Source organism: Megascapheus bottae, chromosome 2, assembly GCF_031878675.1.
Source record: "Megascapheus bottae isolate mThoBot1 chromosome 2, mThoBot2.hap1, whole genome shotgun sequence".
Lineage (NCBI taxonomy): Eukaryota > Metazoa > Chordata > Mammalia > Rodentia > Geomyidae > Megascapheus > Megascapheus bottae.
The window spans coordinates 12,105,882-12,118,988 of record NC_143510.1 but is presented as its reverse complement, the minus strand read 5'-3'; the positions used below and the strand labels follow the sequence as shown (position 1 = coordinate 12,118,988).

At 36.4% G+C, this 13,107-nt stretch overlaps 1 protein-coding gene across 1 annotated transcript; it reads left to right on the top strand.

Moving 5' to 3' along the window:
- The first annotated feature begins 11,894 nt into the window (after positions 1-11,894).
- Positions 11,895-12,821, top strand: LOC150066395 (olfactory receptor 4N4C-like). Its single transcript, XM_090354626.1, has one exon. The coding sequence runs from the start codon at positions 11,895-11,897 to the stop codon at positions 12,819-12,821; it is 927 nt and encodes a 308-aa protein (XP_090210752.1).
- The last annotated feature ends 286 nt before the right edge of the window (positions 12,822-13,107 follow it).

The window sequence follows — 13,107 nt, the reverse complement described above, 5'->3', positions numbered from 1 at the left end:
ATTACTTGAACTACCAAGAAAACCAGGGAAGAGTAAAAGCTCATATAATGTGAGGGCACTGAAATATTAAGCCATATTGCCTAGAGGCACAAAGATCTTTCTAAGAATCAAGAGGAGAGAATTAGACAACCCTTTCCTGAATTTTGGTAACAGAAATTGATCTGGATTTTCATAAGGCAACTTGAGCTCTATAAGGCACTGCTTCCTGTATGCTGGTGTACTGACAACCTAGATCATCTAGATTTCTCCTTCAGACTAGAACTGAGTTTCAAATAGCTTTACATTTTCCCACAGCGCCTGTCTTTTTGGTTTGCACTCAATGATGTTAGCCAAGGAGGGAAGACCTGACTTCACTTTCTTTGTTTAGAATTTGAATTAGTATTTAAAAACTGCTGAATACATTTATTTCAGTGACAGACCAGGGACTTTGTGTGGGTCCTCTGGAATGAAACATGTATCTTTCGCACACTTTTCTACTATGTCATTTTCAGCAGTGTCTCCTGCAGATCTGGTTTAGTCAAGCAGACAGATAATTTTGTTTCAAAGATTGTAGCCTATGGTTTGTCCTAGCTGGTTTGTTCAGCTAGTTACTCCTATTCTGGTTGATTTGTTTATATGCTATTCATACTATTTCAAGAATGAAGTGTTTATTAACTTTGTTTTATTATGCTGGCAACACGAAATTGTCAACTTCACCATGGCCTCTTTCCCGGAGGATTGGTCTAGGACCAATCCTCAGTCTTTTCCATGGAATGATACAATATATTTGTCGTAGTAAAAATATAATTGAAAGAAACAACCTCCACTGACTCTTCCAAAAATAGCGCATTTGATCACAGTTCAAAGAAAGTCAGGACAGGAAAGTCTTTTATCTCCAATTAATAATAAAAAAAGCTGGAAATATAGGTGTGACTCAAGTGGTAAGGGAAAGATTTGACTGAAAAAGGTAAGGGATAGTGCCCAGTCCCTGAGCTGAAGCACCAGAAGCAGGATAAATAAAAGAAAAAAAGTTATGAGAACAAATTCTCACTGTCCCTGTCATTAGTAGCTCAACATAAACATAGAAGCACTACCCTGAAAAATTACAGCCGTGAACAATTTCTAGTGGAAATTGCTACAAATGTGACTCAGTTTTCATCTACTTCTTGGATGATTAGAGTACTGATGTTTATGTACTTTCATTGTGATTATAAAGGTGATATACACAAGGGTTACAGTTATATAAGTTAGACAAAGAATACATTTTTTTCAAACAATGTCATCCCTCCCCTCACTCTTTTAAAGTTTTTGATCATTCATAAGTTGTATAGTTCATTTGCAACATAGTGTCTAGTGAGTACCACTGTTGCATGTGTTCAACCTTTGTTCTACCAATTCTGTGCCCTACCCTTAAACTCCTAGGGATAATTATATACATAAACAAGATAAAAGAAAAATGAAACAAAAACACAACAGAGGGAAAAAAGGCTCTTTCTTGCATTTCCTGTAGTTCAATAAATACTATTTTATATGATCAGATGCACATAGATATTGTGCCTTTGGGATCTTCTCCTAAGAATATCCTTATTTGGCCTTGATGTGTGTGTGAATAAACTCAAGTTAGAATGGTCATCATCAAGAAAACTAACAATAGCACATGCTGGCAGGGATGTCACCCAAAGGGAACTCTACTACACTGTAGGTGGAAGTGTAAACTTGTACAACCCCTCAAGAAAGCAGTATGGAGGCTCCTGAAAAGACTAAACTAGAGTTTCCCTATGACCCAGGAATTCCACTCACGGGCATTTGTCCAATATCCCACAAACAAAACTGCACTAAAGCTACCAGCACACCCATGTTCACTGCAGCATTGTTTACCATAGTCAAGTTATGAAATCAACACAGATGATCCTCAGTGGATGAATGGCTAAAACTATGTGCTACATATACACAACAGAATTCTACTTATCCATAAGAAAGAATGATGTTGTATCATTCATAAGAAAATGGAAACACTTGGAAAAAATTAAGTGAAGAAAGCCAGACCCAAAGAAACATAAGTTGTATGTTTTCCCTAATGTTCCTACAGGTCTGAAAATAAACACACTGGAGAGTGAAGCACTGATTTTTTAAATTTATATTTTATTGTAATTAATAGAAGGGTTACATTATATTCACCAGATATAATGTACATTTCTTAATAATTATTGCTACCCCTTCTCATGTTTTTTCTCTCCATTTCCCTCCCCCACCCACTCCCATCATCTTGTTTTCCCCCTTCCCTATCCTATTTCAAAGAAACAAATAAACATATATGCAATATATCAGATGACATGATAAGATGAGAAATAACATAGTACATTAAGAACAACAGTCACACCTTACATGGCTCTTGTTGTTATGTCTTGAAGGTCCTTTCATTTAGCCTCATTCTATATGGCCTTAGGTATCTAGGTTTTTCCCTATTGTAAACTTCTGCTAGGAGAGTCCAAGGTCTATACTAATTATGACAAACGAGGGAAACCATTGAGCCTATATTCCTTTGAGTCTGGCTTACTTCACTTAATATGATTTTTTTCCAAGTCTTTCCATTTCTGTAAAAATGGGGCTATGTTGTTCGTTCTGATGGCAGCATAGAAATCTACTCTGTATAAATACCACATCTTGTTGATCTACTCATCAACTGAAGGGCATCTGGGTTGGTTCCATATCTTTGCTATTATAAATAGTGCTGCAAGGAACATAGTTGTGCTAGTGGATTTAGTATGTCCTTGTTCCTGGATGATTGGGTAAATGACAAGTAGTGGAATTGCTGGGTCATAGGGGAGATTAATCTTTTGAGGAAATGCCATACAGCTTTCCATAGGGGTTGAATGAGTTTACACTCCCACGAACACTGTAATAGTGATCCCTCCTGGCCACATCCCCGTCAGCATCTGTTATTAGATTTTTTGATCATGGCCATTCTAACTGGGGTGAGGTGAATCTCAGAGTTGTTTTGATTTGCATTTCTTTTATTGCCATTGATGTTGGGCATTTCTTTGTGTGCCTATAGGCCATTTTTATTTGTTCATCAGAAAAGACTCTCTTTAATCTTTGGCCCATCTTTTAATGGGATGGTTGTTTCTTTGGAGATTAGTTTTGGAGCTGCTGATATATTTTAGATATGAGGCCTTTGTCCGTTGTATGGTCAGTGAAGATCTCCCACTCTGTAGGCTTTCTAGTTAGTTTGCTAGCTATGTCCTTGGTCATACAGAGCTCTGTAGTTTAATGCAGTCCCACTTATCCAGGCTTTCTCTGATTTGTCATGTTTCTTGGTCCTTATTAAGAAAGTTTTGACCTATGTCAAGGAGACCCAGTGTATCTCCTAATCTTTCTTGTAAAGTTTTCAGTTGAAGTGCCGATTTTTGATTGAAAAAATAACTCTGACTATAGGATTAAATATAATGATTATCTCTAATGAAGTGCAGCTTTGTGTCAGAGAGGTAGAATAATAGTAATACTGGTGTGAGAAAGGGATTACTATTAATCAGAATGTATTATTTTGAATAAATTTCTGCACATGGTATCTTTAAAAGTAAAGCAAAATCAAGTAATATGTTAATTAAAAATTCAGATTTAAAAGAATGTCTTTGTGATATGTTTATATAAATTCATATAAAATTTATGAATTATATTTATGCTTATATAATCTGTTGTGATAAAGCAATAGCTACATTCTTTTGGATTATATTCAGAAAAAGCAGGCTAGAGGATACCTTTTGGGTATTGAAAATATTTCACATGCCTCAGTCCAAATCTTTTAGGGGGCAGCATTTAATCATTTCTCATTATCTACATGGCTATTTTGTAAACATTATTTACATACCATTTATAAAATTGTCTATCTCATACATTTTGTTTCTTTTATTTTAGTTATGAATGAGTGCAATTGTTTTGTCAAATATGCTTTCGTAAATTTTTAACAAATAGCGTATTTTTTGTTTTTTGTTTGTTGGTGCAGGGACGCAATTGCCCTTTCTTCCTTTTTTAAAAATTCTGAGCTAATTGAATAAAATAAAGCTTCCAGTGATGGGCTAAGTTCTCCATACTGAGAACAAGTTTTTTTTTTGTTTTTTGTTTTTTTTTTTTTTGCCAGTCCTGGGCCTTGAACTCAGCTCAAAGTCTGTGCACTATCCTTGGGTTTTCTCAAGGCTAGCACTCTACCACTTGAGTGACAGCACCAATTCTGGCTTCTTCAGTGTGTGTAGTACCGAGGAATCAAATCCAGGGTGTTGTGCATGCTAGGCAAGCACTATTCCACCAGGCCATGCTCCCGGACACACGTTTGCATGTTTAGATATATGTTAGCTTATGTTTTGTGGTGAGAATTAAGAGGTGTGAGTAATACTAGGTTATTTTTATAATTCTGAATATACTCTACAATTGGGATAATAGGAACCTAAATAATGTTCGCTTAAACTTATTTTACTTCTCTTTCTCAAATTACTTTTTCTTTTCTTTTCTTTTTTAGTACTGGGTATTGAACACAGGGCCACTATACCCCAAATCCTCTGTTTATCTTAGCTTAGTCTTATTTATTATTGCTATCCTACTATGGCTTTATGGATTTGTAGACTGAATTTTAAAAAATTATGTAATTATTTTTCCATATAGCTCTTCCTTCTTTTGGCATTTCTCCCTGTATGCCTTTTGATTACTTTAACTTTTTTTTTTTTTTGGTCCATTGTGGGGCTTGAACTCTGGGCCTGGGCATTGTCCCTGAGCTCTTCAGCTCAGGGCTACCATCCTGCTCCTTGAGCCACAGCAACACTTCTGTTTTTCTTGTGGTTAGTTGGAGATAAGAGTCTCATGGTCTTTAGCCCAAGCTGGCTTTGAACTGAGATCCTCAGATCTTAGCCTCCTGAGTAGCTAGGATTATAGGTCTGGGCTACTGCACTCAGCTACTTCAACTTTTTAATTCTTTTTGGGAGGGTCTCTTTTCTTACTTTCACCCTTTTTCTTCTTTCCACTCTGTGCATTTAAATGAAATTAAGTTAAAGACATATATAATAGTGGATTATTTTAATTTTACAAATATGTTTAATATTAAAATTGGCTTATAGACTTTTCCCTTCTAAAAATTATTTGAAAATACTTAAAACAGTTACATGAGTCAGGCAAAGACTGCATTTCCTTTTGGATAATGTTACCTTTTCCCTTGCTATCTCTACTGTACGCTTTTAACCCACTCACAAGTTGCGTAGCTCAGTTTTTCTTTCTTTTGGCCAGTCCTGGGGCTTGAACTCAGGTCCTAGGCATTGTCCTTGGGCAGGTCCTAGGCAGTGTCCTTGGGCTTTCTCAAGGTTATCACTCTACCACTTGAACCACAGCACCAATTCTGGCTTTTTCTGTATATGTGGTACTGAGGAACTGAACCCAGGGTTTTGTGCATGCCAGACAAGTACTCTACCACTAGGCCATGCTTCCAGCCTCCATAGTTCATTTTTAACATAGTGTCTAGTGAGTACCATTGCTGTTTTTATTTTTTACTTTATATCCCTCCATTTCTGTGCTTCCTCTTATATTCCCAAAGACATAAACAAACAAGACAAGAAGAAAAGAAAACAAAAGCTCCATTTCCTGGAGTTCATTTTGATGTATATTATTTTCTATCATCAGATGCATATAACATTGTGGCTTTCTGTTCTTCTCCTAAGAATGCCTTCTTTTGGTCTCGCTGTATGTAAATTTCTAGAGGCCTGTGTAATTTATTATATACCAGTGTATGTATATCTGGCCTCTCTATGTGAGAGAAAATGTGTATCATTTTCCTCTCTGAGCTTGGCTTACTTTACTTTGCATGATTTGTTTGAGATTTATCCATTTCCCTGCAAATGGCATATTATTCTAATGATTATGTAAAACTCTGTTATGTATAGGTATCACATTTTGGATACTTAAATGTTATATTTAGTATACTTAATATTGTTATACTTATACTTAATACACTTAATATTATAAAAATTAAGTTTTTAATGCTTAAATATTAAATATCAAAAAGGGCAAAATCAGTTATAGTATCATACTGAGCCATATTACAACCCAAGGTAGCTAGAAAAATTAATAAACTGAAGTTTCCCTAAATATTTTAGCATATTCATATTTTGTTTTATTCTGATACAACTTGCATTACATATATATATAATAGCTTATTTTTGAATGTTGTTATAATATAATTTAATGTCTTTTATCTGTCATTTCTTAACAAATATGCTTACACATAACATTGAATCTGATAGACTTTTTGTTTTCAAATTCAGAATTACCTTAATGTGGCATTAGCTACCCTACTTAAAAATTAATATTTACAAAGATCAGCTATTTCCCTAGGTTAATTTTGTTGATAACTATTATTGTTAGCTTAATAATTCTCTTAGGAGTCACTCAATGCATTGAAGTAGGTACTCTTAAATCCCAACAGCACTTTCTTCAAGACAGATGAAAGAGGAATGACTTCACAATCTTAAGTCTTTCTATGTGAAATTAAATATCTGGAGAAATGCCCACAGTGACCAGTTAATGCTTTATCAAAAGTGGGAGAAAAGATACCTCGAGAGAGTAGTGTAAGATCTCTGGATAGTCAGGTTTCTTGGGTGCTTCACTTTACAAGACCTAAGTCAATGAGCTACTAGAAAATTATATTGTAATTATTCAACTGATAAAGGTGCTGTTTCAGAAAGCTGGGCACTAGAAGTCAGAGTTTCAGTAGGAATAGCCATGTCTGAAAGTCAACAGGCCTCCAATTGATTATAATCATTAGAAACTTATAATTCTTAAAACTTTTAGAATTGCTTTAGTATTACTACAATCCTGCTAGCATAACTAAGTAGAATTATTAACAGTCTTTGTAGAGTTGGATCATGGTGTTAAGGATCATACAGATGACTATATTGTAAGCAAAAGGAAGAAATTGCAGAAGGAGTAGGCCATGAGCTCCAGAGGAACAATTAATATATTTTAGGATTTTAAACAAGATAACCAGGACCTTTTGATTTTCACCCTGCACAGGTATGAGTTTCTTTTGTTTCTTACAATTCTATCATTCGTGCATAGGATTTTAGTACAAAAAGTGTAGATTGAGAAAAGTGTTTACATATTAATTGCAGTGGCAATTTAACATGAAATTTATTGGACATTCCTAACCTCTTGTTTCATCAGTACTCAAATATGTGGAGCTATTATATCTAGCACAAGCTTTACTGAAAGACACTGTTAAAGGATCTGGTAATATTGCATGATTTTCTTTTCTTTTCTTTTTTCTTTCTTTTTTTTGCCAGTCTTGGGCCTTGAGTTCAGGGCCTGAGCAATGTCTTTGAGCTTTCTCAGGGCTAGAACTCTACCACTTGAGGCACAGCACCACTTCCAGCTTTTTACTACGTGTGTGGTATTGAGGAATCAAAACTTAGGTCTTCGTGCATGCCAGGCAAGCACTCTTCCATTAGGCCAAACTCCTGCTCCTGCATCCTTTTCATAGAGCTACTTCCTAACACAAAAATATCTTCTGGTTAAATATCATTTGCTTATACTTTTTTTTTTGGTGGGTCAGGGCACTTGAACTCAGCCTGAGCATTGTCCCTGAACTCTTGAGCTCAAGGCTACTGCCCTACCCTTGAGGGAAGCCCCACTTCCCGTTTTCTAGAGGTTAGTTGGAGATAGTTTCAGGTCCTGGAAGTGGGGCTATGGCTCAGGGGTAGGGTAGTAGACTTGAGCTGTAGAGCTCAGGGACAGCGCCTAGGCTCAGAGTTCAAGCCCCATGACTCCCCCCCCCCACAAAAAAAAGCCTGTCAAGAAGGAGTCTCAGGTCCTTTTGTGCCCAGGCTATCTTTGAACCTTGATCCTCAGATCTCAGCCTCCTGAGTAGCTAGGATTGCAGGCGAGAGCCATCGCGACCGGCTCATTTGCTTATACTTTAATGAAGCACATTTTGATATTATTACCTTTAATTCTCCCTTTAAACACTCAAAGCTTTGTTTAGCCTTTTGAGGCACTGCCATACTGCTTTCCATAGTGGTTGAATGAGTTTGCACTCCCACTAACAGTGTAGTAGTGATCCCTCCTGGCCACATCCCCTCCAGCATCTGTTATTCGTTTTCCTGATCCTGGCCATTCCAACTGGAGTGAGGTGGAATCTTAGAGTTGTTTTGATTTGCATTTCTTTTATGACCAGAGATGTTGAGCATTTCTTCATGTGTCTATAGGCCATTTTTGTTTCTTCTTCTTCAAAGACTCTCTTTAAGTCTTTGGCCCATCTTTTTTTTTTTTGCCAGTCCTGGGCTTGAGGTCAGGGCCTGAGCACTGTCCTTGAACTTTCTCAAGGCCAGAGCTCTACCACTTGAGCCTCAGCACCACTTCCGGCTTTTTTCTATGTATGTGGTACCGAGGAATCGAACCCGGGTCTTCATGCATGCTAGGCAAGCACTTTAACCACTAGGCAAAACTCCCGGCCCTTTGGCCCATCTTTTAATGGGATGGTTGTTACTTTGGAGATTAGTTTTGGAGTGATTTAATTTTTTGAGCTGTTGATATATTTTAAATATGAAGCCTTTGTCCGTTGTTTGCTTGGTGAAGATCTTCTCCCACTCTGTAGGCTTCCTAGTTAATTTAATAGCTATGTCCTTTGCCATACAAAAGTTCTGCAGTTTAACGCAGTCCCACTTATCCAGCATTTCTCTGATTTGTTGTGATTCTTGGTCCTTATTAAGAAAGTTTCAACCTGTGCCAAGAAGGCCTAATGTATCTCCTTTTCCTTCTTGTAAAGTTTTCAGTGTGTCAGCTTTTACCTCCAGGTCTTTGATCCATTTGGAGTTAATTCTAGTGCAGGGTGACAAAGAAGGATCCAACTTTAGTTTTCTGCAGGAGCTTAACCAGTTCTGACAGCACAACTTGTTGAAGAGGCTGTCTTTCTTCCATTCTATTTTTTTTGGCTCCCTTACACTCCCCTATGACCCAGTACTTCCACTACTTGGCATTTACCCAACCATCCAGAATCTAGGGCATACTAACTTCACTAGCACAACAATGTTCATTGCAGCATTTTCACCATAGCAAAGATATGGAACCAACCTAGATGTTCCTCAGTTGATGAGTGGATCAACAAGTTGTACACAATGGAATTCTATGCTGCTGTCAGAAAAAACGACATCGACCCATTTGTTAGGAAATGGAAAGACTTAGAAAGAATCATATTAAGTGAAGTAAGCCAGACTCAAAGGAACATAGGCTCAATGGTTTCCCTCATTTGTCATAATCAGTAGAAACCTTGGGCCCTATTAGCAGAGACCTGCAATAGAGCAAAACCTTGATACATAAGGCCACATAGTATGAAGCTAATTGAAAGGACCTCCAGGATATTGAAACAAAAGCCATATAATGAATGATTGTTGTCCTTAATGTACTATGTTATCTCTCATCTCCTTTGCTGTCCCTTGGGTATCTCATATTGTTACAGTATCTCACTTTGTTATCTGATATATTGAATTTATTTGTATTTGGTTATTTGAAATTTGATAGGGAAGGGGGGAAAACCAAGACGGGGGTGGGGGGATGGGGTGGGGGGAGGGTAATGGGTACCAAGACATGTGAAAGGCTATCAATATATGTGAATTAATGCACCTTCTATCTGGCAAATATCATGTAACCCTTTTATTAATTACAATAAAAAATATAAAAAAATAAATACTCAAAGCTTGTAAAAGATAAGGAAATTTCTCAGGGAAATCATTCACTAAGTCATTTACTGACCTAAAACTTGAGACTGATAAATGATTCCCAAGCCAAGAGTTTTGTGTGCTGATTTTTTCTGAAAAGCAGACATTTTTATTTTATTTCTTATTGAATTTTATTGTCAAGGTAATGTACAGAGGAGTTACAGTTACATTTGTCATATAGTAGGTACATTACTTCTTGAACACTAATACCCCTTCTCATGTTTTTCTCCAACTTCCCCCTCACTCTTCCCAATATCTTGTTTTTCCCCTTCCCTTTCCTATTTGAAATAAAAAAATAAATGTATATATAATATACTAGGTAACAAAGTCAGATACAGTAACATGAGATAAATCATAAGGGGAAAAAAGAGACAAGCAATATCTTCACATACTACGTGATATTTTTATTAATAAAGAAATCATTTTATTGTAGACTATGTATTTTTAGTATTTATATATTTTTGATTATTTATATACTGCTTATTATCTATTATTTGTATTTATACAATATGGCTTATTATAAATATATAGAGATATATTTGGAACTAAGTTGTATTTTACTATTCTATTCAGTTTGAGTCACACTGTTTTGGAGTGTTGAACTTGTAATTCTCTATTTGACTGTCTTTGAAATTTCTATTGGCATGCTCACAAACATTCCATTGGTACCTTTTTGAATCATCATAAAATACATTTATTGTTTTAGGATAACTTTTATAGGGTATACCTTTAAATAATAAAGAAGAGTCATAGGAGTCTGGCTCATGGGGGAGTGATTATTTTGCTACCACAGAGTCCTGGTTTCAATCCATAGTACACAAAAAAGGTAAAAATATCACCTCAATTTTTCTAGTCAATGTTCATTTTCAATTAGTTAAATATGAATTTTGATATAAAACTATTAAAAGCTCAAGACTGTAAATTGGAACAATACCACTTAGTAAATGATGAGGATGAAATAGTCATATATTCATTTCGGGATGAAAGAACATGATGAAACTTAGGGAGAAAAAATAATGAAGAAAACAAAGGCTAATGAGAAAATTAAATAAGGTGAAGAAAATGAGGTGGGAGAAAGATATGCATCATATAAACATGGCATACATTAGAAGATTAAAATAGAATTTTAATGATATACATGATATATATATATGTACACACAGGTATGCATATACAAAATTATTTCTTTCAGTGCCTCAATGGATTATTATATGTACCTTCTAAAATAGACATGTGAAATTATACAAACCAGGTATGGACTGGCCACAGGAGGGAAGCTTAACCAGACAGGGCAAAATCTCTAAGTTGTGACTCTACACGTTTCTTTTTGAAATTCTAGTGAATACTTTGTGGTAAGACTATTTTAGGATATCAGATGAGTTGTCTGGTCTATATCTGATAATCTATAAATTAATAAATCATATAGATATCAAGGAAGCTAGTTCCCAGAAGGAAGCTAGTTCACAGAGATTAAAGGAAGCAAAAACCACAAAAACTTTATAGTCTATGCAAATGATGAAAAAAATAGTCTAATTCTGGGACAAATGCTAAGCCTCAAGTGTGATGCATATAATATTTTCAATTGATGATTAAAGTTATATCTCAATTAAAACTACTTTTATTACTTAAGGAGATTAGGATTTGCAAGAAGAAGAAATCAGACTTCCAAAGCAAAGGAATTCATTTAGGAACACATGTTTGCATGATCATATAACCATGGACATTGGGGTCAGTGATTTTGTTTTCCTTTTAAATTTTGAGAAATGAACTGAAGGATGTTACCCAAGACATTGAACTTCTCCAATAAAAATGTTGCTTTAGGAGCCAGGAGTCTGGGTTAGTGGTAGACTGCTCACCTAGCTTGCATGAAGCCCTGGGTTCGAATCCTCAGTGCCACATACAGCAAAAGCAAGAAGTGGTGTTGTGGCTCAAGTGGTAGAGCACTAGCCTTGAGCAAATAGTGCCCAGGCCCAAGGACAAGTGCCAGGCCCTGAGTGGAAGCCCCAGGACTATCAAAAAAGGTTGCTTAATTGAAGTAAGGTTTGTCCAGTATTTTTCAGCTGGAAGAAAAGTTAGCATCTAGGAGGCATATATCGTAAGAACAGTAAACTGTATTACATAACGTAAGACTAAATAATGATCCATGATATCTTGCAGGGGAGAAACATGGAGAGAAACAACAGCACAATGGTAACAGAATTTATCTTTCTTGGTTTGACCCAGTCACGAGATATTCAGTTTATGGTCTTTGTACTCATCTTGATTTTCTACCTCATCATTCTTCCTGGAAATATTCTCATCATTCTCACCATAAGGTCAGACCCTGCGCTCGCAGCCCCACTCTATTTCTTCCTGAGCAACTTGGCCTTCCTGGATGCCTCCTACTCATTCATTGTGGCTCCCAGGATGCTGGTGGACTTCCTGTCTGAGAAGAAGGTGATCTCCTACCAAGGCTGCATCACACAATTGTTTTTCTTGCATTTCCTTGGGGGAGGGGAGTTCTTGCTCCTCGTTGTGATGGCTTTTGACCGTTATATGGCCATCTGCCGACCTCTACACTATTCCACTGTCATGAGCCCTAGAGCCTGCTACATAATGGTACTGGCTCAGTGGCTTGGAGGGTTTGTGCACTCCATTATCCAGGTGATTCTCATCCTTCGTTTGCCCTTTTGTGGACCAAACCAGCTGGATAACTTCTTCTGTGATGTTCCTCAGGTCATCAAGCTGGCCTGCACTGATACCTTTGTGGTGGAAATTCTTATGGTCTTTAACAGTGGCCTCCTTTCCCTGGTGTGTTTTATGGGACTTCTTGCCTCCTATGCAGTCATCCTGTGTCACATTAGGAAGTCATCCTCTGAAGGGAAGAACAAAGCCATGTCCACATGCACCACTCATGTTGTTATTATATTTCTGATGTTTGGACCTGCAATTTTCATTTACACTCGTCCATTCAGGGCCTTACCAGCTGACAAGGTGGTTTCTTTCTTCCACACAGTGATATTTCCTTTGTTGAATCCTGTGATTTATACACTTCGAAACCAGGAAGTGAAAGTCTCAATGTTCAAGTTATTGACTCGGCATATCGTATGTTAATGGATGTTATAAGGAGCAGATGATATGAGAAATGAAGGCAATTCTGGCTGGAATTCATTTTATTTAATAAATAGTATTTTTTAAAATTCTTTTCATTTTTCTGGTAGTATGGTAGACCACAGGTTGGTAGATGAGAGTTATGCATTATAGAAGTTTAAACATATTTAAAGATTGTAAATTAAATCTCAGGATTGTTGAAATGTAATCAGTATATATATATATATATAATATAGGGGTTATATTTTAATGATCAAGTAATTATAATCTTTTTATGCCAAAATTGTGT

Bases quoted from the DNA above. Each gene is read 5' to 3' on its own strand.
- LOC150066395 (XM_090354626.1), top strand. From the start codon at position 11,895: ATGGAGAGAAACAACAGCACAATGGTAACAGAATTTATCTTTCTTGGT.